This window comes from Coffea arabica, chromosome 6e, assembly GCF_036785885.1.
Source record: "Coffea arabica cultivar ET-39 chromosome 6e, Coffea Arabica ET-39 HiFi, whole genome shotgun sequence".
In the NCBI taxonomy this organism is placed as follows: Eukaryota; Viridiplantae; Streptophyta; class Magnoliopsida; order Gentianales; family Rubiaceae; genus Coffea; species Coffea arabica.
In genome coordinates, this window is record NC_092321.1 from 60,633,019 (window position 1) to 60,654,665 (window position 21,647).

General features: G+C 35.6%; 1 protein-coding gene across 3 annotated transcripts; it reads left to right on the forward strand.

Moving 5' to 3' along the window:
- The first annotated feature begins 443 nt into the window (after window positions 1–443).
- Window positions 444–18,654, forward strand: LOC113695314 (cycloartenol Synthase). 3 transcript variants are annotated; one of them, XM_072055926.1, is made up of 19 exons: window positions 444–579; window positions 798–1,032; window positions 4,399–4,584; window positions 4,773–4,862; window positions 5,043–5,237; window positions 5,350–5,434; window positions 6,074–6,240; window positions 7,601–7,789; window positions 8,147–8,260; window positions 8,489–8,611; window positions 8,734–8,856; window positions 8,935–9,033; window positions 11,025–11,081; window positions 12,188–12,234; window positions 12,439–12,582; window positions 13,227–13,404; window positions 14,195–14,275; window positions 15,397–15,480; window positions 18,356–18,654. In XM_072055926.1, the coding sequence occupies exons 2-19, from the start codon at window positions 832–834 to the stop codon at window positions 18,467–18,469; spliced, it is 2,277 nt and encodes a 758-aa protein (XP_071912027.1). In that variant the 5' UTR covers window positions 444–579; window positions 798–831; the 3' UTR covers window positions 18,470–18,654. The 3 variants fall into 3 exon arrangements, with proteins under 3 accessions (XP_071912027.1, XP_027070154.1, XP_027070153.1); XM_027214353.2 differs by having other exon boundaries at window positions 525–664; XM_027214352.2 differs by having other exon boundaries at window positions 573–712.
- The last annotated feature ends 2,993 nt before the right edge of the window (window positions 18,655–21,647 follow it).

The window sequence follows — 21,647 nt, forward strand, 5'->3', positions numbered from 1 at the left end:
TAACACTAGAACAACATTTTTATGGGTCCCATACAACATGAAAATCGAGTTATAAGGAGTGATTTGAGCCGCACAAATTTTTTTGGCCTAATCATGGCCGTGAACCTTCTGGAACCTTCATGGACGCGGGGCTGGAGCGGTTGTTCTGACAATCGCTCCGGAAGGTGTAACACCATTTGTACATGGTGTAATATCATCTGTATAAGGTGTAACAATGGAACAACAGCGAGTAACAATAGAACAACATTTTTGTGGATCCCACACGACGTGAAAATCGAGTTACAACTACAAGATGTGATCTGAACCGCACAAATTTTTTAGGCCTCATCCAGGCCGTGAACTGCCTGGGACGGTTGTCTCGGACAACCGCCCAGGCCCCTCGTCCAGCCGGTCCTCCCCGCTCTCTGGCCCCTGGCATCATCTCATCAGACTCTCCTCATAAACAAATACTTAGTAGCAAAAAAAACTCGAACACAAAAATTTTAAAAAGCCAAATCCACCCACTTCCTCCATTTCCTTTTCAGTTTCCATTACTCTCTTTGTCTGTCTCTCTTTCTCCGTTCTTCTTGGTCGTTTCCGGTGAACCTCCTTCTACTTCACTACTGCAACTTTCCATCTTCATCTTCTCCACAAGATCTCGCTCAAATCACCAAAACTGCACCGCGTACTTCACACACTGCTTTTTTACGCGCGTATCTGCATTTCCGTAAAAGTACTTGTAACTGCATTTGAGTTGTCCTTTTTGTTTTTTCCTGGGTAATTTTGGTGTGTTTTGTGGTGAATCTGCTGAATTTTAGGGGAAGAGGAGATTTGTAAAGGAAAAGGAGGAAAATGTGGAAGCTGAAGATCGCGGAGGGAGGAAGTCCGTGGCTGCGGACGACTAATGGCCACGTCGGCAGGCAGTTTTGGGAGTTTGATCCCAACGCCGCCGTTTTGGAGGGAGAACTAGCCGCGATCGAGGAGGCTCGCGAGAATTTCCGCATTAATCGGTTCGAGAAAAAGCACAGCGCCGATCTTCTCATGCGTCTTCAGGTTTGTTTCTGTCTTTGTTTTTTTTTTTTTTTTTAATTATATTTGGTGGAAAATGTGGTGCTGATTTTTGTTGACTTACTTGTGCATGATGGCTTAGTGATGTGTTACAGCAGCAGAATGTACTATTACAGCTGTGTAAAAGTCAGTATTAGGCCTTATGTTTTTCTTTTTCTTCGTTTCTTTAATGTTGGTTAAAAAAATTATATTCTAGTTGTATTTTTCTTTAAACGACTGGTTGAAATCATTAATTTATCATTAATTTATTTTGTCCGATTTTATTAGTGGCACTCCTAGTATTTTTGTATTTTTTTTTTGTTTTTGAAGATTTAAGTTTGTAATTTCATGGTTCACGGAGCCTTCAACTAATTACTGGGTCATAATGACATCTGATTTACGAAAAAAGTAATAATTTAGCAAGGAGAATATGATGGAGGCATGATTGAAGACTCGGAGGGGTTGGGAAGGATAGTGGCTTTGTAATGGTGTTTCATGAAATAGTCCTTATTGTAGATTTATTTCATTTGTGAAGTTAGTGGAAAATTAATGGTTTTGTTGATTGTTTATTAAGGTGCGAAGCTGGTTAAGTTAATTTCAGATACCTAGAAAAGTGGTCTGGGGGGGGGGGGATTGGAGGGATGGGTTATGTGGTATGGGCGAGGGAGTGTAAGTGAGAGGTCCTTGTTCGAGATCTCCCACCTACACTAAAAAAGAAAAAAAGAAGATACTTAGAAAAGTATTTGTACTTGCAATGTACAAGTAGGTGAAAAGTGTAATCCTGTTTTGGAGAACTTTTTTTTTTTTCCCTTTTGTTTGTTTGTGAATTACCTCTGTCCATTCTGACGATGTTATTGTTTAAACTTGTAAGAGAGATGTTGTCCAATAGTGCAAAGCAAAATATAGGGTGCCTTTGAATCCTTTGATGGGGATGGAAAAGGTCAGGTGCACATGATTATACTATCACATTACGTCACATTATGATACGAGTTATAGATAAGTATGTACGCATATGCATGTGTGATGTGCAGTATTGCCAGTATACAACATGGGGTTTGCTGGAGCTTATATGACTGTGACAACAACAAAATTATTCTTGAGAAGTAGAAAGCGTACAAAATAAGTTAAAAGGAAAAGTTCATGATAGTGATCTTTGGGTTGGATCTGTCTCTATGCATGTTTGCTTGTGGTTGTCAGTGTCTCAGTAATTATTTATATTGTCAATTTGGTTCATAGTGGTAATAATTTTTCTTCATTTGGAAAATGAATAGCTTCATGTATGGTTCTGGTAGAAATTAGAGTTTAATTTGAACTTGATTGGGAACTGGAACAAGTGAAGTCAGAATTCAGATAGTTGTTTTGAAAAGTTAGAAGTAGTTGATAATGACAGTGGCTGTGGGTACAACAAAGTTGAAATTACACTTAATTATTCACTGCATGAGGCAGTGTCCAATTAGTTTATGTTTCTTATAGCTCTTTCTGAAGATTACTCATGTGCTATTAGTTTCTTCCTGAGTTAGTTTGTAAATCAGAATAAGTTGATTAATAGGATGTAAAACAGATGGTCAATACTCATTCTTGTCTGGACAGGTAATTCCAATACTATTTCTCGGTTAATGGCTTCTCAACTTTTTGGCTCATTTATTGACCTTTATTGAAGCTGTCCATGTAATGAGCTGAAAGGACAGAGGCATAGGAAAAAAATTCTGTAGCTTTTCTAGAAGTGTGAGACTCTTTGAAATTTGTATCAGCTGACTCAGACGTGAATTCGAATGTTAGGAGAACAGCTCATTTTCTATTTGTCTGTCCAGGTTGGCCTCATCTTAGAAGCCATGAATTTTTTTTCCTCTGAATTTTAAAGGTCCTTTATTCTTCAGAAAAAGGTTGAAACCATATGAATGTTAATGAAAAATTAATTTCTGTATTCCAAAGAAACAGAAGTAGACAAATGCAAAAACTCTGATGAAAGCTTATTTCTCACTTTAAAAATAGTGTGAGAAAAAGAGTGGCATGATGCAGGGCATTGCTTTTTGCTATCTGACAACAGAAGTAAAATGTGAACTGTTTGTTTCTAGTTACAAAATTAGGGAAGTATGAATAGTCCAACTTTCTTAAATTATGTCCCTGCTACTGGTAAAAGTTAGAAATGCACTTGAAAATTGAGAAGACCCTTATGGTAAAAGTTGGAAATGCGCTTGAAAATTGAGAAGACCCTTATGCAGCAAAAAGAATGCTGCTATCACTTGGACAAAAGAAGACTCGTCATGGTGTGGCAACATTTTTAAGTAATTTCTTTAGCACTGTGGCTATGGGTGGTTACCTTCTGCTTGAATTCTTTAGAGATTTTTTCACATACCTTACAGATGACTGGACCTGTTTTTACATCATTCTTTGAATCAACTTCTTAAATGTAGTTGGCAGTGAAGTTTGTGCATCTTTTTTCTAGGTCATAAGCTGGAAATGTAGAAAATAATACAAAACTTGTATCTATATTGTTGGAAAAAGTAATCAAGTTTCAGACTTGATTGATGTTTGGACCTTCTGAGCATATAGTGTTCAAGAAGGTAAACTACATGTGCGTAATCCAAATTAGGTTCCTTTAAAGCCATGATATTGTCAACAAAGTAAGGGTTACTATTTTTCCCTGTCTGATAATGACTGTGACATATAGAATGAACAGCAGTATCTGAAATGTCGAAATGACACTGAGAAAATGACAACTAGTGGGAGACTCTTTTGGTTAATTTAACCCTCTAGATTCCCTGTTAGTACCATTTTGAGTGGCCAGTATGGCTGTGCTATAATTGAGTTGTCATCATAAGAAAATTTAACTGCTTAAAGAAAGTGATCTTTTTCCTCAGAAGAGTAATATCCACAATTTGAGTTTAGTGCTTTCAATTTTCTTTTCTTTTACTGGATAACTACTCTTTTTGCTGTTGGGGAAGCAAAGTTTGTTTCCTACCTGCTTTTCGTTCATAAGTATGTTAATTTGTGATTTAGCATAAAATTAAACTTTGTTTTGTAACTTTGAATGTATCAAAAGCCATACAGAACATAAGCATCAGCCATTTGTTCTAATATTTAAAGCGTGCAATTTCTTTCCAGATATGTTTGAATTTTTTTCTTTTCGGGTGAAGTACTGTGGTGGGGTTGAATTTAGGATAAATCTGTTACTTGGGTCAGTGTGGAATGTTCTACAAAGTTTGTTGTAAAATATTTCTTATGGCATGATTAAGTATAATTAACATCTGTAATGTAACCAAATAGGTTTCAGGAGAAACTGATATTGATGATGAAAGAGTGATATTTAATGTTAATTAGATTTTTTCTCTTTTTGGCATTTATCCACCTTTATCTCCTTGTGAATTTTAGTTTGCAAAGGAGAACACAAGTATTGCAGTTTTGCCCAAAATCAAAGTAAAGGAGATAGAAGATCTCACAGAAGATAATGTTGCCCAAACATTAAGAAGAGCCATCAGTTTCTATTCAACTCTACAAACTCATGATGGGCACTGGGCTGGAGATTATGGAGGTCCAATGTTTCTTATGCCAGGCCTGGTGAGTTGATTTTTTCCGTTGTGCTTCCTGTAGGCTTATATACTTTGCTCAAAATTTGGATTATTGAAAACAATGTTGAAATTTCATTTTTGAAATTGATGATGTTATTGGGTTTTTCTGACGACTTTAGACTCGTGTCTTTTGATTTTGATTTTTTGTTTTGAATCTTTGTTCATTTTGTTTTACAGATCATTACTCTATCTATCACTGGTGCATTGAATGCAGTATTATCCAAGGAACATAAGCTTGAGATGTGTCGTTACATTTACAACCACCAAGTAAGGACAGCATAACTTTGACATGCAACACTAGAATGTGACTTATGCCTGGACTATGCATCTCTCTCATTTCATTTTCTTGCGTAATCTTCAATCTTAAATTCTTCCAAATTAGGAGCTTCTCCATTTTGAATTCTCTGGTGGTTGGATGAGTGATTCTATGCTATAACATTAATGCAGAACCCAGATGGTGGGTGGGGATTGCATATTGAGGGACCAAGTACCATGTTTGGCTCAGCGTTGAATTATGTTACCTTGAGATTGCTTGGTGAAGGGCCTAATGATGGAGATGGCGCAATGGAGAAAGGGCGAAAGTGGATTTTGGATCATGGTGGTGCCACTGCAATAACTTCTTGGGGGAAAATGTGGCTTTCGGTTTGACAATTCCCTGTCTTTTCTGGATTAGGGCTTTCTGCAATAACTTCTTGGGGGAAAATGTGCTTGCTTGGTTTTAACCTTTTATTTCTGGTTTCTTTATGTTACCTAGGTACTTGGGGCATATGAGTGGTCTGGAAATAATCCTCTGCCACCTGAGATATGGCTTTTGCCTTATGCTCTTCCATTCCATCCAGGTAGCTGCCTTTTTGTGCTTCCCTTGTGGACTGCTGCTTGATCATTTGTCTTTGCATTTTGGTCAGGTGTAGAGATAGCAATATATTCTTTTACACTAGAATCTTGCGTTCTCTATTAAATGCAACTAACCTTCAGTTTGGCAAATGCTTGATTGATGTATTTATACATTTAAATGGGTACACTCTTATTCTCTTGATTGAGGGATCAATTTTGTGAATCCTTCTTACGTGAATAGATCAGATTTAAAACTTCAGATGCTCGAAGGTGCATAGGGTTTTTAAAGGATATACTTCAAATGAAATTGCTCTTGTTCTATTATTGTATGTTCTCATGTGTTTGATTTAGTATAGAGGTACTGATACATAATCCTTCACAAGAGAAACGTAGCCTTATGGAGGAAGATTTATCATTATGAAATGTCTTAAGTTGACTTCCTTGAAATGTCTAAGTTGAAGTAGGGCTGCATTTCGTAATTGATGTCTAGAGTTTTGTCCTGGCCTTGAATAAAATGTTTGTTGGTTTAATCAGAAAATGATGTTCTGATTGGTTTTGACAAGCACTGGTTGTTTGTTCTTTTTCAGTAAGACTTGTGTTTGCAATATCTTTTCTTCTCATAGAAAAAATGAACATTGATGCAGGAAGAATGTGGTGCCACTGTCGGATGGTTTATCTACCAATGTCTTATTTGTATGGAAAGAGGTTTGTGGGTCCAATTACACCAACAGTTCTATCTTTGAGAAAGGAAATCTATGCAGTTCCTTACCATGAAATTGATTGGAATCTAGCTCGTAACCAATGTGCAAAGGTTGGTAAGGGTTGTAGAACAGATATTGTATTTCGTAAAATGTTCAAATTTCTATCTGCAGTGTTGATTTATTCTTGAAGTTTAAATAGGAAGATTGACACATTTATTAAACATTATGTTTTTGAAGAGTTCATAGTTAAATATGTTGTGGGATGTAAGGCCATAGCATTTCATCCTTAGTATGTTTAGCTTTTGGTTTTCTCAAACAGATTTCTGGAAAAATCGCAATGCACCATATATTTTGCTAATGTCATATGCTTTATTGTGTGCGGTTAATTAGACAAGGAGGCATGCCTTTTGTACCTTCGCATGCCTTTGTAAGAACTGATTGGTTTATTTTTAGATCATACTAAAAAAAATGTTTGGAAATGTGGAAGTCGACTTGTCTCTGTATGCAAATTACTGTGCTAATTATCGAAGCTCGTTTGGTTAAAAATCAAGTCATTTCTTTTGTGCTTGTTGATCTGCGCATTATGTAAGGCAATCCATCAAGTTGTCAATGGAAAGGCAACTAGGAACTGTGTTTGAGTGACTGAAATATCAATTTGACTGCTGTAATGCTGCCGATCCTAGCATTTGGTGATGACACCCTTAGTTGCAAATTCAATTGACTTTTCTTTCCTCGAATTTCTACATGGTATCCAGTTGCCATAGATAAGTGGTTTTCTTAATATTAGTGCCCTCTATCTGTGTGTGTGTGTGTGCATGGATGAAATTTCAACTGACTTTAATAGATGAACTTGGACTTGAAAGGATACCTTTTCGCATTGTGGAACATTTATCAGTCTCCTCTCTAGTTGCGGTTGTGCTCACATGTAAAAGATAAAGTTCAAGTAAGAAGGATGTAATCAATGCTCAAATATCATCATTTGTTGAACCAATAGATAAAGCCAGAATTATGGTCCAAGAAAGATTCCACTACTGGGAATTACCATTTGGGTAATTATGAGCTTATAGAACTTCCTTTGAGGTGGAAGTTAAGTTTTCCCTCTGTCATTCCTCCGAGATCCATTTTTAACTTCCTACTGGGATTTTCATTCCATGGCGGATGCAAGTACGACTGTTTCAATAGCTAGAAATAAAACTTGGTCTTCCATTTTATTTGGAACTATTGATTTTGTGGTTAGATATTCTTTGTTTCCTTGATATTGATATTGAATTGTTTGTCAGAAATCACCTCACTTTTCCTATTATTTATTTACCTTTGTTTTACTCTTTCACTTGCTTTTAAGTCTAGAAGTTTAGATGATAAAAATAACAGTTCAGTAGCCTATATACTCTTCTATCTTGCATTTCCACCTTGAGTGAAAACGATAATATTTGTCTTTAATTCATGTCTATCCATTTGGCTTTTTTGCAGGAAGATCTATACTATCCACACCCTCTAGTGCAGGATATACTTTGGGCATCTCTTCATAAAGTTTTGGAACCAATTTTGATGCATTGGCCTGGGAAAAAGCTAAGAGAGAAAGCTGTTAGTGTTGCAATGGAACACGTACATTATGAAGATGAAAATACTCGCTATCTGTGCATAGGTCCTGTGAACAAGGTGTGCAAAATTATTTAATTATTAACATATATGTGAGAAAAGTTGACAATGTCCAGACTTGTTCCCTCTTAACTTGTGCAAAGAAACATCTTTTGCATAGTATAGATATGTGAAAAGGTACTCTGTTACACATTGGGGTGAAGTCTGACTTCTGAGAATTTCGAAGACTTCTGTCCAACTCTTATTTATTGGTTTATTGTCTAGGATTATTGTGTTTTTTTCATATTATTCTAAGATTCTTCTTCAATAATATAAGTTGAATTTGGTTGTATAATAAAGTAAGAAGAGTTTTGAATCTTCAAAAAATGTTTGACTCCTGTATTCCTATTCTTTTCGAGACTGACCCTTTGTTTCTAGGTCTTGAACATGCTTTGCTGTTGGGTGGAAGATCCAAACTCTGAAGCTTTCAAGTTGCATCTACCAAGAATCTTTGACTACCTCTGGCTTGCTGAAGATGGCATGAAAATGCAGGTCTGAGAAAATTTATTACCTACACTTGATGTTTCTCTTTTCTTCATCTTTAATTTTTTACTCGTGGCAAATATGCATAGATTGTAATGTGCATTTCCATTAGTATTGATTACACACACAATGCTTCTAGGTTGCTTTGTAGTCATAGTCCCTCCTACCCATTCTGGAAATATTGTTCTCTTTTTCTTTGAAACAAGAATGACCTATTGTGGACTTCTTATACTTAAGGGATATAATGGAAGTCAATTATGGGACACTGCATTTGCTGTTCAAGCAATCATTTCCACAAACCTTGCTGAAGAATATGGTCCAACTTTAAGAAAAGCATATACATTCCTTAAAAATTCGCAGGTGAGATATTTTTTTCTTTATTTGGTTTTGGCTGTGATTTTATTTCTGTTTGTTTACTCTCTGCTATCCATACCCATTTTCCTTTGATTAGTTTCTCCTTTAATATTTTTTTATCTTTAAAGGTTCTGGATGATTGCCCAGGAGATCTTGATTCGTGGTATCGTCACATTTCAAAAGGTGCTTGGCCCTTCTCAACTGCAGACCATGGTTGGCCAATTTCAGATTGCACTGCAGAGGGATTAAAAGTAATAATCACTTTGAGAATAGACATCCCTCAAGTGTGATTTTCTATTTGCAGACTTATTTCATTTTTCCTGCATCAGGCATATCTCTCTTTGTCAAAATTACCATCAGAGCTTGTTGGTGAAACAATAGATGTCAAGAGATTATATGATTCAGTTAATGTTATCCTTTCATTACAGGTATTTGCTCACATTAATTATGTTGGACCTTTTTGTATCTATGTTTGCATGTTAATACACAGCCACTACATGATTAACTAAATCACTTTGCTTTGTCTAAAATTGGAACTTGTTGGAGAAAGATGCATACATAGAACTAGGCTTACCTCTCAGTTTTCCAATAATTTTAATAATTTTTTATGTCTCGCTTTATTTGCTTTTGAAGTAACTACTACTAAGGTTCTCAATTATGAAGCATGTGGAAAAACCTACTAAAGAAACAGAGGTTTCTGACTGGTAAAGTTGCTAAGGTTAAGTTAGATCAAGTGTACTGCAGTATAGGTCATCCCATATCTTTGTATTTTCTATTGCCCTTGAATGCTTGAACATCAGGGCAGATACATATGCAAATGGCAACCAATAAGGGGGTCCCTTCAATTAGCTTTAGCTGAGCATGACTGTTATTGAGTTGGACATGAGGGCACCGATTTGATCAAGAATATAAATCGTTTTATCCTTTGTGGATTTATAGTTTGAGTGACAGTATGCCAGGTAGGAATTCTGTTTCACCTGTAAATCAGGGTTTCAAGTCTGCCACATATCCAAATATGACTGTAATTCTAGCAAATTCATGAATGAGGTGAATTATTTGAATAAATGAGTATTAAAATTGGATAATTCCGATCTTTGCGGTTCACCCATTACTAGTTCTTTGTGTTCAAATCTGATGCTAATGTCTGTGTAGTTTCCAGTATATTTGCTTTTCTGATTCTCTGTCTTGATTTCATTTATTCCCTTCAGTAATGCCCAATGTCCCAAAACTCCTCCAGACATCCCCAGAAAGTTTTTGGGAGGGGGTGGGGGTGGGGGAGAACACGAAAATTGAATGTCTGGAAGATTATGGAGTCTCTAGGGTTTTTCTATTCTAATAGGTTAAAAGTGTGTTGATGTCTGAATGAGAGGAGATGGGTGTATTTCAGCATATGCATAGGATGTTTGGCATTCAGAACCAATGGAAATGGGTGAAAGGGAGGATAAAAAGCTCAATTAGTATTGGACATCCATATGGGTCTTGAGTTAGGTCTTTGGAAGTTTTTGAGTACAAGGGATGAGACTCTGCTAGAGGTTGAAAGATAAAGTTGCCTTGTGATTTGAAAAGGTTTCTGCACCAATAAAATGGAAATGCTAGGGTACAGAGGTGTTAGGGAACACGAGTTGCTTCTGATTACAGGAAGGATAATGTTTATGGTTTTTTTTTTCGAAGTTGTAATCCTAGATTAATGCTGCTCTTGTTTGTAAGGAATTGAATCCCTTATTTGGTTGAGTTGGATGACAAGGAGTTAATATTGTTGTGCAAAGTTAGTTGGCTAAATAGATAAGGACTTGGTGATTCTTAACTTGCTTGATCCTTGCTTCAAATTCTGGTTTGGTTTGGATCTGTAATCAATTAAGCTTCTAAGAATATAACACTGTTTATGGTTAGAGATGTTTGAGTTGAGTAAATTTAGAAAAAATGCAATTACTCTTGAACTCTTTGAAGAATGCGTAGTTGTCTGGAATTGGAAGTGCATCTTGTAACCAAGAAATCCTTGGAAGTCATAAGAATTTCTTGTCGATGGTTCCATGGGACCTGACAAATACTGAACTTGTTAGCCTTTTCTATTAGTGCCTACAGGAAATTAGATGCATAAGTTTTAAGAGCTTGATACACCCTGAAGGCAACAAGAGATTATAGAAGAGAAATTCTGGGGTGTGGCGATCATTTTTTAATGTTGTGGTACATTAACATAATTAATTCAAAATCCATTAAAGTTTTGGAAGTTCTTGAGTTGAGACTTATTTGGAAAGTTACCTCTCATAGAAGGAATGTACTTTATATCATATTGACATACATTATCAAGAGATATTTTTTCTGAAATATCGTATATGTTCTTAATGCAATTATGGACCTTTATGCTTAGTATAGTGAGATGATCTCACAGCATCTAAGAAAACAATTTTCCTTGTCTCAGAACAGTGATGGTGGCTTTGCAACATATGAACTCACAAGATCCTATGCTTGGCTGGAGGTACACTTCTTTTTTTAAATGTGTTACCAGCAAGTCCATGTGAAGCAGTAATCACAACAAGCAATTTTAAGTGTGTGAGACATTTTGGATATGTAATCCTATCATTAGTGTTTTCATATGATTTTCTCTCTTCTGGTACACAAATATTTAGTTACCATAATTGCGTTCATTTTCATTACTTCATTGTCTGTGTACTTGTAGTATTAGTTGTTTATTTGAAAGACACTATTTATTTGCAAATATGTTGTAGAAATTACAACACATTGTATCTCTCAACTCTGTTGGGCCATCTTATAACAGAAATAGACACTGTGCTAAATAATGTATTAAGTCAAGATTTTTTTGGACTTGCTGATGGCATTCAAGAATACTGTTGTTCTCTTTCATTGGTGCATTTTTCTTGTTATAGCATTCATTCTGATGCTTCTTAAGGTTTCCCTTTGCATGGTACTCAAATATGACCTTCAGATTCTGATTATCTGCTTAGATTGCCTCATAATGAAAAACAAATCAAACCTTTCCCTTGGGAGTTTACTTGTTCAACCGTAGCTCTCTTAAACATGCTATAAGGTGCATGCAGATCTTTTTTTTCTTAATTGGTTCTCCACCTGGTTTCGTTCACTACAGCTGATTTTCTACTCACTTGGACTAATCTTGATAGATATATTTTGCGGTCAATATCATTGTCTAAGTGTTTTTTCCCCTATAATCACTCGTATAGTCATATCATCATCTAAGTTGTGGTAAATGGGTTCAGAAACTGACAGCTTGACCAAAATTGGTACACTGTCTCACAGTTAGAATTAGTAGCACTACTTTTCCCTTTAAGTTTAGGAATCTCTTGGAAGTAAGATTTAGCTATAGCTAACCCATAAGCACTACATAATGGTTGCAATTAGGCCTCTTATGAAGAACTTTAGGGTAACATTAAGCATTTGAGACTTCCACAACTATTTTTGGGACAACTGCATTGAATTGGCTCCAATTTCTTCGTTGCATGCACTTCAATGTCATTTCTTCTACCTTTGTCATGTTTGCTACTGCAAAGACTTGTGCTAGAATTCTGCCTCTCCGTACTTTATTCTTCATTTTTTTCCTTTGGGCAGACGATCAACCCTGCTGAAACTTTTGGTGACATAGTCATTGACTATCCGTAAGATTTCTGCACCCATGCTTTAATTGTGTAACTTGACGTATTTTTATTTCTGTTAATAATATGTGGATACAAAGACTAAGTTATCCATAGATTAGATGATTGCTATGCAATGAGTTTGCTTACAAAGTTCATTGCTTGTATTTGCCATGGTGGTGATTGATTCTGATTTATGATTATTTATGAACTATGGTGGATATCTAGTTATGTTGAATGTACCTCAGCAGCAATTCAAGCCCTGACTGCATTTAAGAAATTATACCCTGGGCATAGAAGAGAAGAAGTACAGCGTTGTATTGAGAGAGCTGCTTTGTTTATCGAAGAGATACAAGCAACAGATGGCTCTTGGTGAGTATTGCTGCAAATGCCTCTCTTCATACTTTTTGAAGGAAAGACTTGATATTCTTTTTTCCTTTTCATTTTAGCCCTATCACTGCCTCGCCCTTGGCGTGCTAGGTTTGAAAGCCTAAGCAAGCCACTTGATGCTCTAATCGAGCTAGGCTCGAGAAGAGCTTGTTTGAGATTGGTTCATCAATCATTCAAATTAGACCTGAAAAAGAGTTCATGTTCCTTATCGTTTTAAGCTTGGCTTAGTAAATATAAACTTGAGTTCTATGCATAAATAAAGAAGGGTGTTAAAAAGAAGTTACTCGAGCTTCTTTTGGGCTTCGTATTATAAGATTTTATCTGAGCTTTGCTAGATTAATAATCAAGCCAAGGTTGACCAAAATTTGAAGGGTGTTAAAAGTAAAAAATCGAAGTGTAATACTGGAGGTGGTGTGTTTAGCTTGATTTGGGCCTGTTTACATCCTTATGCCCTGCATATGTCTGTGGGTTGCGTGAATCCTGGAAATTGTATCGCAGCAATGCATATCTTGTCCGTGTTTCTGATTTCCAATAATATTCTTGCTACATTAACTTTCAGATTCAAAATTTTCATTTGGCTATATCTTCTATAGAATTGATATCATGTCCTTCTTTCTTTGTCTCAGGTATGGCTCTTGGGGAGTTTGCTTTACTTATGGCTTATGGTTTGGTGTACAAGGTTTGGTGGCGTCTGGAAGGAACTTCAACAATTGTTCTGCCATCCGCAAGGCCTGTGACTTCCTTTTGTCCAAACAGCTCCCTTCTGGTGGTTGGGGGGAGAGTTATCTATCTTGTCAAAACAAGGTTAGTGTTTATTAGATACTTATTTGTTTTCTGTTGGTTGGTTGTTTTGATTCCATTTTACACTTAAACTGAGGAAAATGACATGGTAAATATAATTTAAACCTACTAATCACAAAATGTCCACATACTTTGGTTAAGCGAAGGAAGAAGCTCTTCATTTATTCATTCAAAAAGAGAAATAACACTATCAATCATTTTGAAAGGAGAAAGGAAAAAAATTAAAAATTAAAAAATGACAACCTTGACATCCGGTTCAGTAATTCTTTCAACATTCCTTCTCCTATGATGCATAAAGGAGTACTGAACGTTCAATTTTTGGTTCACTAATTCAACATTCCTTCTCATATAATGTGTAACGAAGTATTGCTATTAATACTGTAATTCCTTCATGACTATATTAACTAGGTAACCAACGTTATCAGCTATTAGACTGAGGCATGTTTTTGCTTTTTGTGTATTTAAAGACATTATAAATTACCCAGAATTGCACCTGCAAAAGTTAGTTGCAAGCTCAACTATTTCACCTTTTGTTCTTTCACCCAAAAAAAAAAAGAAAAAGAAGCCAGATAACCTTCAAAAAACTTGTCATGCTGCTCAGGATTTCAATCAAACTTCCAAGATTAAGCAAGTTACTGGATAAATATTTATCAATAGTAGTACATCCATCTTTACATGTTGAGTCCTCTGTCTTTTGAACGCTTTGTTTTGAATACTATTCAATTTGTTGTGAAAGTGGGACTAAACCTCTGAACAACTCTTGTAAAATACTTGACAAATGCTTTTGGTCTAGGTATATTCGAATTTAGAAGGTAACCGGTCCCACATGGTAAACACTGCATGGGCAATGCTGGCTCTTATCGATGCTGGACAGGTAACGTCAGTTTCCCGTAAGACCCAAATTGATCATAGCACTGAGTCAGTATGGTTATTTTCGTTAAAGCACGAGATGTGATAGCTTAGTTTCTTTGGCTGGTTCTTGTCGCTTCCTGAACACTCAGACGAATGTATCCAAGCAAAAGAGGATCCAATTACGAAACAAATTCAACCTCACATAGCCTTTCTTTATCTCATTTTAACTTGAAGGGTTTCTATTCAGTAATGTTTCTTCATGAGGTTTAAGTAACATGGAAAAACTCCAGATTGTACTGCTATTTAAGTAGTGTTGTAAAACTACAATTTTGGCACAACTACTCCTTTCAGAAACATACATAGGATGGGTTTGGGTTTTTTGTCACCTTTACAAATTTGCCTCACTCTCCTATGTTTATGTGATCAAAAGGCAGGGTTAAGCCCTATATGACCATTCAAAAGGTTGGACTGACAGTGGCATTTAGGAATCTGGGCAAAAACAGTGGGTTGATCTGTATCAAGAGCTCATGGGTATTTTAGGAGTGCACTATAAGAGAAGAAATATATCCAAAACATTAGTGCACTATAAGAGAAGAAATATATCCAAAACATTCTTGTTAATATTGAACACGTTGATCACTTGATGGTTGCATTAGAGGGTATTTACCTTGTATTTAGAACTATTCTCAACAAAATCTTGCTAACAATGAAATGTTTCCAATCACTTAATGGTTGCCATTTGAAAGTTTGTGCCTTCATCCTGCTATAAGTCATCTGTTTTCCGGGCTTCTGGTCATACTTGCTTACTTTGGAGCTTGATTTTTTTCATTTCTTTCTTTTTTTTTTTCAAAAAAAATTAAAGTTTCTCCATTGTATTCGCTAATATAGTTCATTTGTGATTCCCAAATAACAATAAGTGAATGTTTAAGTTTTGATAGAAAATTGCTTGACCGAACAGAGTCAAAGATGAGAAGTTTGTTGGACTGAGAGAGCACTTGTTGAAAAATCCATTTCGAATTTGTAAAGACAAATCTATTGAATACATTTGGGATCAAGTTGCTACAGCTTTGACTTAGATCACCTGGTTGTAAATTACTGAAGTTTTAAACTTGTACTTCTTTGCCTAATACCTTGATTTTGCAGACTGAGAGAGATCCAACACCGTTGCATATTGCAGCAAAGGTATTGATAAATGCTCAATTTGAGAATGGAGATTTTCCGCAAGAGGTATGTCTGTTGCTCTGTTGCCTGTAGCCTATCGTATTTAGCTGGAGAAAAGTTTATCTCTTTCCTAAAATTCTTTGTTATTAGATTGATGGTTTGGCAAATTCATAGTCAAAAAGTATTTGTGTCTGAATTTCATATGCATTTTAGGTTTTCTGCATAGAAATTTTTTAAACCATTAAAACTAAAATTAGATCTGATTAATGGTTTTTCCTACCATATAAACTGTTTCAGAAGGTACCATTCTCAGTTCATCCAGTGGGAATATATTTGACCAACCTTGACCTTTTACATCTATCACATAGATAACTGTTGACAGTAGGGGTGTTTCGCAAATCGAGCCGCTCGCGAGCCGATCGCGAGCGGCTTGAATACGAGCTCGACTCGAGCTCGTCAATATCGAGCTCGAGTCGAGCTCGAGCTAATTAAGTTGATCTCGAACTCGAGCTCGAGCTCAAAAACATTAAGCTCGTTGGCTCGCGAGCCGCTCGCGAGCTCAATTATATATATTTTTTTATTTTTTATTTTAATAGTAAAATTACATATATATCCCTAATATTTTATTATTTGTTAAAAAAATTATTGTTTTATTCATTTTTTTGAAAAAATTATTTTTTATTTTTAAAAATAAAATAATAATAATAATTTTTTTTTATTTTTTAAGCTCGAGCTCGACTCGAATTTGACTCGAGCTCGACTCGAATTTGACCTGAGCTCGAGCTCAAGCTTGATATTTTGAGCTCGTCGAGCTCGAGCTCGAGTTCGAGTTTCACAAAATTAACTCGAGCTCGGCTCGTTTGCACCCCTAGTTGACAGATACATGGTTTTGTTGTATGCTGTTAATATTGCTTCACTTCCTAGTTTTGTCAAATTGACTTTAAAGTAGTTTCAAAATGATAGTTTGGCAATCCTGCAGCTTTCTGTTTTTAGTTGCCTTTTCAGGAGAGAGCAATCACATCTATTTCCATTTGGCCAATCTTCCTTAATATCTGTAGGCATAAAACTTTGCAAGGATAGACATATTTATTCATATTTTGACATCAAAATACCAGTATATTAGAATAGAGGTGTAATGTCTGTGGACACAAACCAAAGGATCAGCATGCTGAAATACCTATGATTGTATGCTTTGAGGTGTTTTGTAGTTTGATAATCTCATGTGATTGTTTAGCTGCAAAATCAACTAGTTTTACTGCTGCTTCAATGCATCTTAGTACTGTTGAGGAACAGTAATACTATTGTCAGTTGGCATACTTACCAACCAGGTTGATTGAATGCAATTTGAAGGTTAGAAACCAAAGTGGATTGTTTGGACTAGTCTAGATTCTGTCTTTGCTTGACCTAATCTTTTGTTGTTAACTTTTGAATCTGTATGCTTATTTTTCTTATGTTATTACACATTGAAGGCAAGTGTTTAGTGTATTATATTTAACTATTGAAGGCAAGTGCATTAAAACATCTACTGATTGTTTATCCAACTATAAAGACAATCAAGAGCTGAACAAAAATTTGTTCGGAGCAAAATTTATTCTGAACTGAACTAGCAAGGTTAGGTTAATGTGGAGCTGAACTGGCCCAATTTTTAGAGTCCCAAATCCTTAGGGTGTAAATGTTGAGGATGAGGAGACATCTGTACATTTTCATTCTTACTTTGGTGTGATGATTAGCTCCAGAGCTTAAGATCTGGCCTTTCAGTTTCTTTTGATTTTTCTACACCAAATACGACACTTCTCTGCATGATAGTAACAAATGAATCAATATGGTTCTCAATCTGTTTCATCTGTAGAATGAAGAAATGTCAATCCATAGTCAGCTTAACGTTAATTGCTCAATTAGAGCTCCCCCCCCCCCCCCCCCCCCCAACAACAAAATCAAACAACAACGTTGTCGGGAGGGAGAGGAACCCATTTCCAGACAAGCTATGTGCACTGATTTAACCAGAAAATTCCTGGCAAAAACTGCAGGATTTTTGTTAAGGGGGGGTGGGGGGGGGGAGTTTCTGAAACCCCAACCTCAGTTGAGGGAGAGACTTGTGAAAGCTGGTGTGATTATGTTAGCAGGCAGAGTCTCAATGTTGGATGGCTAAATGTATTTAGGTGATGGATTGGTGTAATCAAGTCGAATTACATGTTCAGATAGGTAAAACTATTTAAGATGGTAAGATGATGAATAGACCAATCTTTCTCTGGCAGGAAATGTCTAGTGATTATTATAACATTACGGCTTAAGAGAAACTAGGGAATGACGAGGATGAGCAGGTGATGGACAATGGATGGTAACTATAGTTGCTTTGAACGTAGACATAATAGGTTTCCTTTAAAGTATGAAAATGGAAAGGGGCATTGGTGAAATTTACTGAATATGCTACTAGTGTTTTTAGCAATCATGAGTTTGATTGCATTTCAATCAGGAGATATGGAGGTTTGGCTTTGTGTTTCTTGGGTTGGATGTTGAACAGTGGGAGCAGCTATTATGACAATTTGGGGTGGAATCCTTGCTAAAATCTTATTGGCTTGTTTTTCTAGATGTGAATTTCTTTTTAAAGTTATTAATCTCGACTACAAAGTTTCTACCGAGTTTCAGTTAAGCATATATTATTAGCAAATGACGTTACGTTATATGACCAAAATGGCTTCTTGATTCTTTAGTTAAAATTAAGAGTCATGTAAGATGGTTTTCAATAGACTACATGCCAACGTGCCAAACTTTATGGTAGTCAAGTTTATGGTGAAGATGGCTGTGGACTCTCAGGTTTTTCATTATGTTTGACACAAACTTTTTTGTCTTGTAAAATTGAAGGAATATTTCAAATTGCTGTTTGTCAGCAATTCTATTTTTTTTTAAACGTGTTTCTTTTTGGTCTTATTTTGACTTCCAGGAAATAATGGGGGTTTTCAACAAGAACTGCATGATCACCTATGCCGCATATAGGAACATTTTCCCCATTTGGGCTTTGGGAGAATATCGAACTCGGGTGCTGAAAACCACTTGAATTACTGCTACTCCCTTCGCAAGAATCTGGAAGTCAGTTTTCTCCAACTTCTTGATTTGTAGTTTCTCTTCGTTGAGGGTTTCCCTTTTGTATAAATCACGTATGCAGTTATGGATTCAACTTTCGAAAACTATAACAACCAGTGATATTATTAGCTAATGAATTGCTCCTCTTGTTGTTTGACCTTTGTAATCTTTTTCATTATTTCTTTCCTTTAATCAGTTATAGAAAGTCTATTAGTTTAGTAGCTACCATCACCAAGCTGCCATGTGGGTTTCACTAAATAAATGGTCTTTTTGGGGGCAAGTTGAGCGCAATTAATTGGCTAACTTCAAGTGCATGTTTATATTTGTACTCTGGGAACTTTCGTGTAGAACTAATGCTAAATGGTTAATTTGAGCAGCACTTAAACGAAAAGGAGAGAATCAATAAACCAAAGCTGCAAGAAGTGTTGAAAAAAAAATCAATTTGGAGGAGAAGGAAAATAGTATCTACACATTCATTGAAAGTCTAACATGTGGCAAATCAATTGCTAATATTCCTTGAAAGTGCAACATGTAGCAAATCAATTGTTAACAGTTGAGATGTCAAATAAGGGATTTCTTATCGATGCTCAATCGGCACTTGTTGAAACACTCAAATCAAACATAATTTACTATTTGAATGCACATTTTAATAATTATTATTACACCTTGCATTTAGTGGCAAAAGCAGTGGCTCCAAAGAGATGTTTTCACTTTGGCAAAGACCTTGATGATTTTAAATTTGTGCTTACGGTGATGCATCTAGGATTGTCCAATTTATCAATAGTAAAGATGATGATCTCTCTGCCATTGGCCTAATCATTGAAAATTTGTGGGAAGCTTTGCATGATCCTTGTTTGATTAATGTAAATTGGGTTCCTAGTGTCACGGGTTGTATAAATTTTTATAAGCTAACATGTCGTGCGGCACTAGTGATCGTTCAATATTTAAACTATAAATGGTTTGTTAGTTCAACCTAAACACTAAGTGCCCAAAAATGTGCGGAAGCTAAAGTAGTGAGCAAAGAGGGAAAACGTTTGAGACTAAAAAAAATCTTGTATTGCACTTATGAACACTTGTATAAGATTGGTTACACATGAGGGGGATTGGCCTATTTATAGGCAAGTCAAGATACAAGTCTCTAGAATTTTACACTAAGCACTCTCTCTAAAACTTTCTATACAAGGCAACTATTATGTACAAAACTCTAAACTATTCCACAAGACTCTTGAATAACTTAGAACATTTCGAAGGCCTCTAGGGCTTGCTACATACTTCTACCAACATTTGGTGTAGTTTCCATGTTTTAGGCAAGCCTCCAAGTTTTGGCACTTGTTTGGGGGAATGTGGTGTGGGTCTATTAACTGTTCTGATTTTTTTGTTGGGACACTATGTATAGTAGTGCATGGCTGGCTGGTCGAGCACGGTCAGGCACGGTTGTGTGCGTGGACAGAGTGCGATCCATGTCACTAGGAAAACTAACAAAGTAGCTCAAAAATTAGCACATTTTGCCAAAATATCTCACTCTGTGAAATTCTCCTCCTACCTTTGTTGAGCAATTCGTGTTGGACGATTTCTAGTAAATTTAATGATAAAATCTTCAAAAAAAAACTTCTATTTAATTTTATATCTTTAAAATATTTACGCTCGAACTATTTCTTTGCAAGTGGGCACTTGTTAGATAGACCTGTAAATTGTTGGCAATTTTCGCATTCATCTACTGGTCACCAATTTCCATTTCCTAGTAAGTTTGCAGTTTGGAGAGTTGATTTCAAAATAAATGAAACAAAAAAATCATTACTTGATTTAGGTTCCTAAACACACCCTAAGTAAAGTACAAAATTAAACATAACTATGAAGATTGGATGAAAACTTACAGACTTACAGTGAATTCCTACATGCTTGTGATCAAAGAGCCCCATATCCCATTTTGTTTTGGTCTGTATTTCACATAACCTTTGCTTGCGCCATCAATTAATGCCCCATATGCAGGTGATTCAAAAGCTATTACAAGGTCGTCAAGAAATAATGTACCTTGGGATGCTTTTTATTAAATTGATGTTTACGTCACTGGTTAAGAACTAAAAAAGGCAATGGCTTGACTGCTACAATAATACTAACGAAGCAAACTTTGTGCTCTAAATTATAGGTGTCAACCACAATCAAATTATGTTTGATCCACCCAAACCTTTCCACTAATAACTTGTTCAAAACCACCCATTAACTTTAAATGGATCTAAATGGGTATCCAATTAAACCCATTTAATTAGTGGGTAGTGGGTTGATTCGACTCACCCATTTATACCACTTTAAAAATAATTATATATTTAAACTCAATTTTTAGTGTGTGTTAAGGAGATAAAATTCAATTTTCTACCAATCTAATAACAGCAAAATGTTGTTATTTCTTGTCAAACAACATATGAATTTTTAAAAAAAAAAAAATTAAAATTTCAAATGAGTCATAAATGGATATAATTAGATGTACCATTAAATGGTATAAATGAGTATCCATTTATACCCATTTATATAAATTGGTATGAATGGATTGACCAAATTATACCTATTATCCAATTATGATTCGCCCAAACCCGCCCAAGTTATCCATTTTGACACCTCTACTTCAAAGTATCATACGAGAAATGGAAAATTCACACCGTTCCCTTCTCTATGCACAAACCCAAGCGATGTATTACCTCGATATAGTGTGGTTTTTACAGTTCTGTTTTAATTTGCTTTTTACATTTTTCCGACGCACTGTACTTTTCTGCTTCTCGTCATCATAGTGTATTTCCTACTCTTTTGGCTGACATATTAATACTTCGAACAAGGAACTGTATTTGATAAGCAAACCTATTAAATTAGTTGTTTTTGGAATGCGAAATAAAACAACTTGAGACTCCGTATTAGAAACCAAATTTGATTTTCTGCGCAATGAAATTTTACTTAAGCAAATTTAGTTAAATTTCAATCAAATTTAGTTGCACAATAAAATCAAATTCAATTAAAACAGGGAATAGAACAAATTGAGACTTTATCTTACAAATTATATTTTTTTGCATATAATATGAAGTCTCAAGTTTTTTTTTTTTTTTTTAATCTTTCCCACTATATGTTCGGGGTTCCAATCGGCATTTGGGGATGGGAAGTGTATA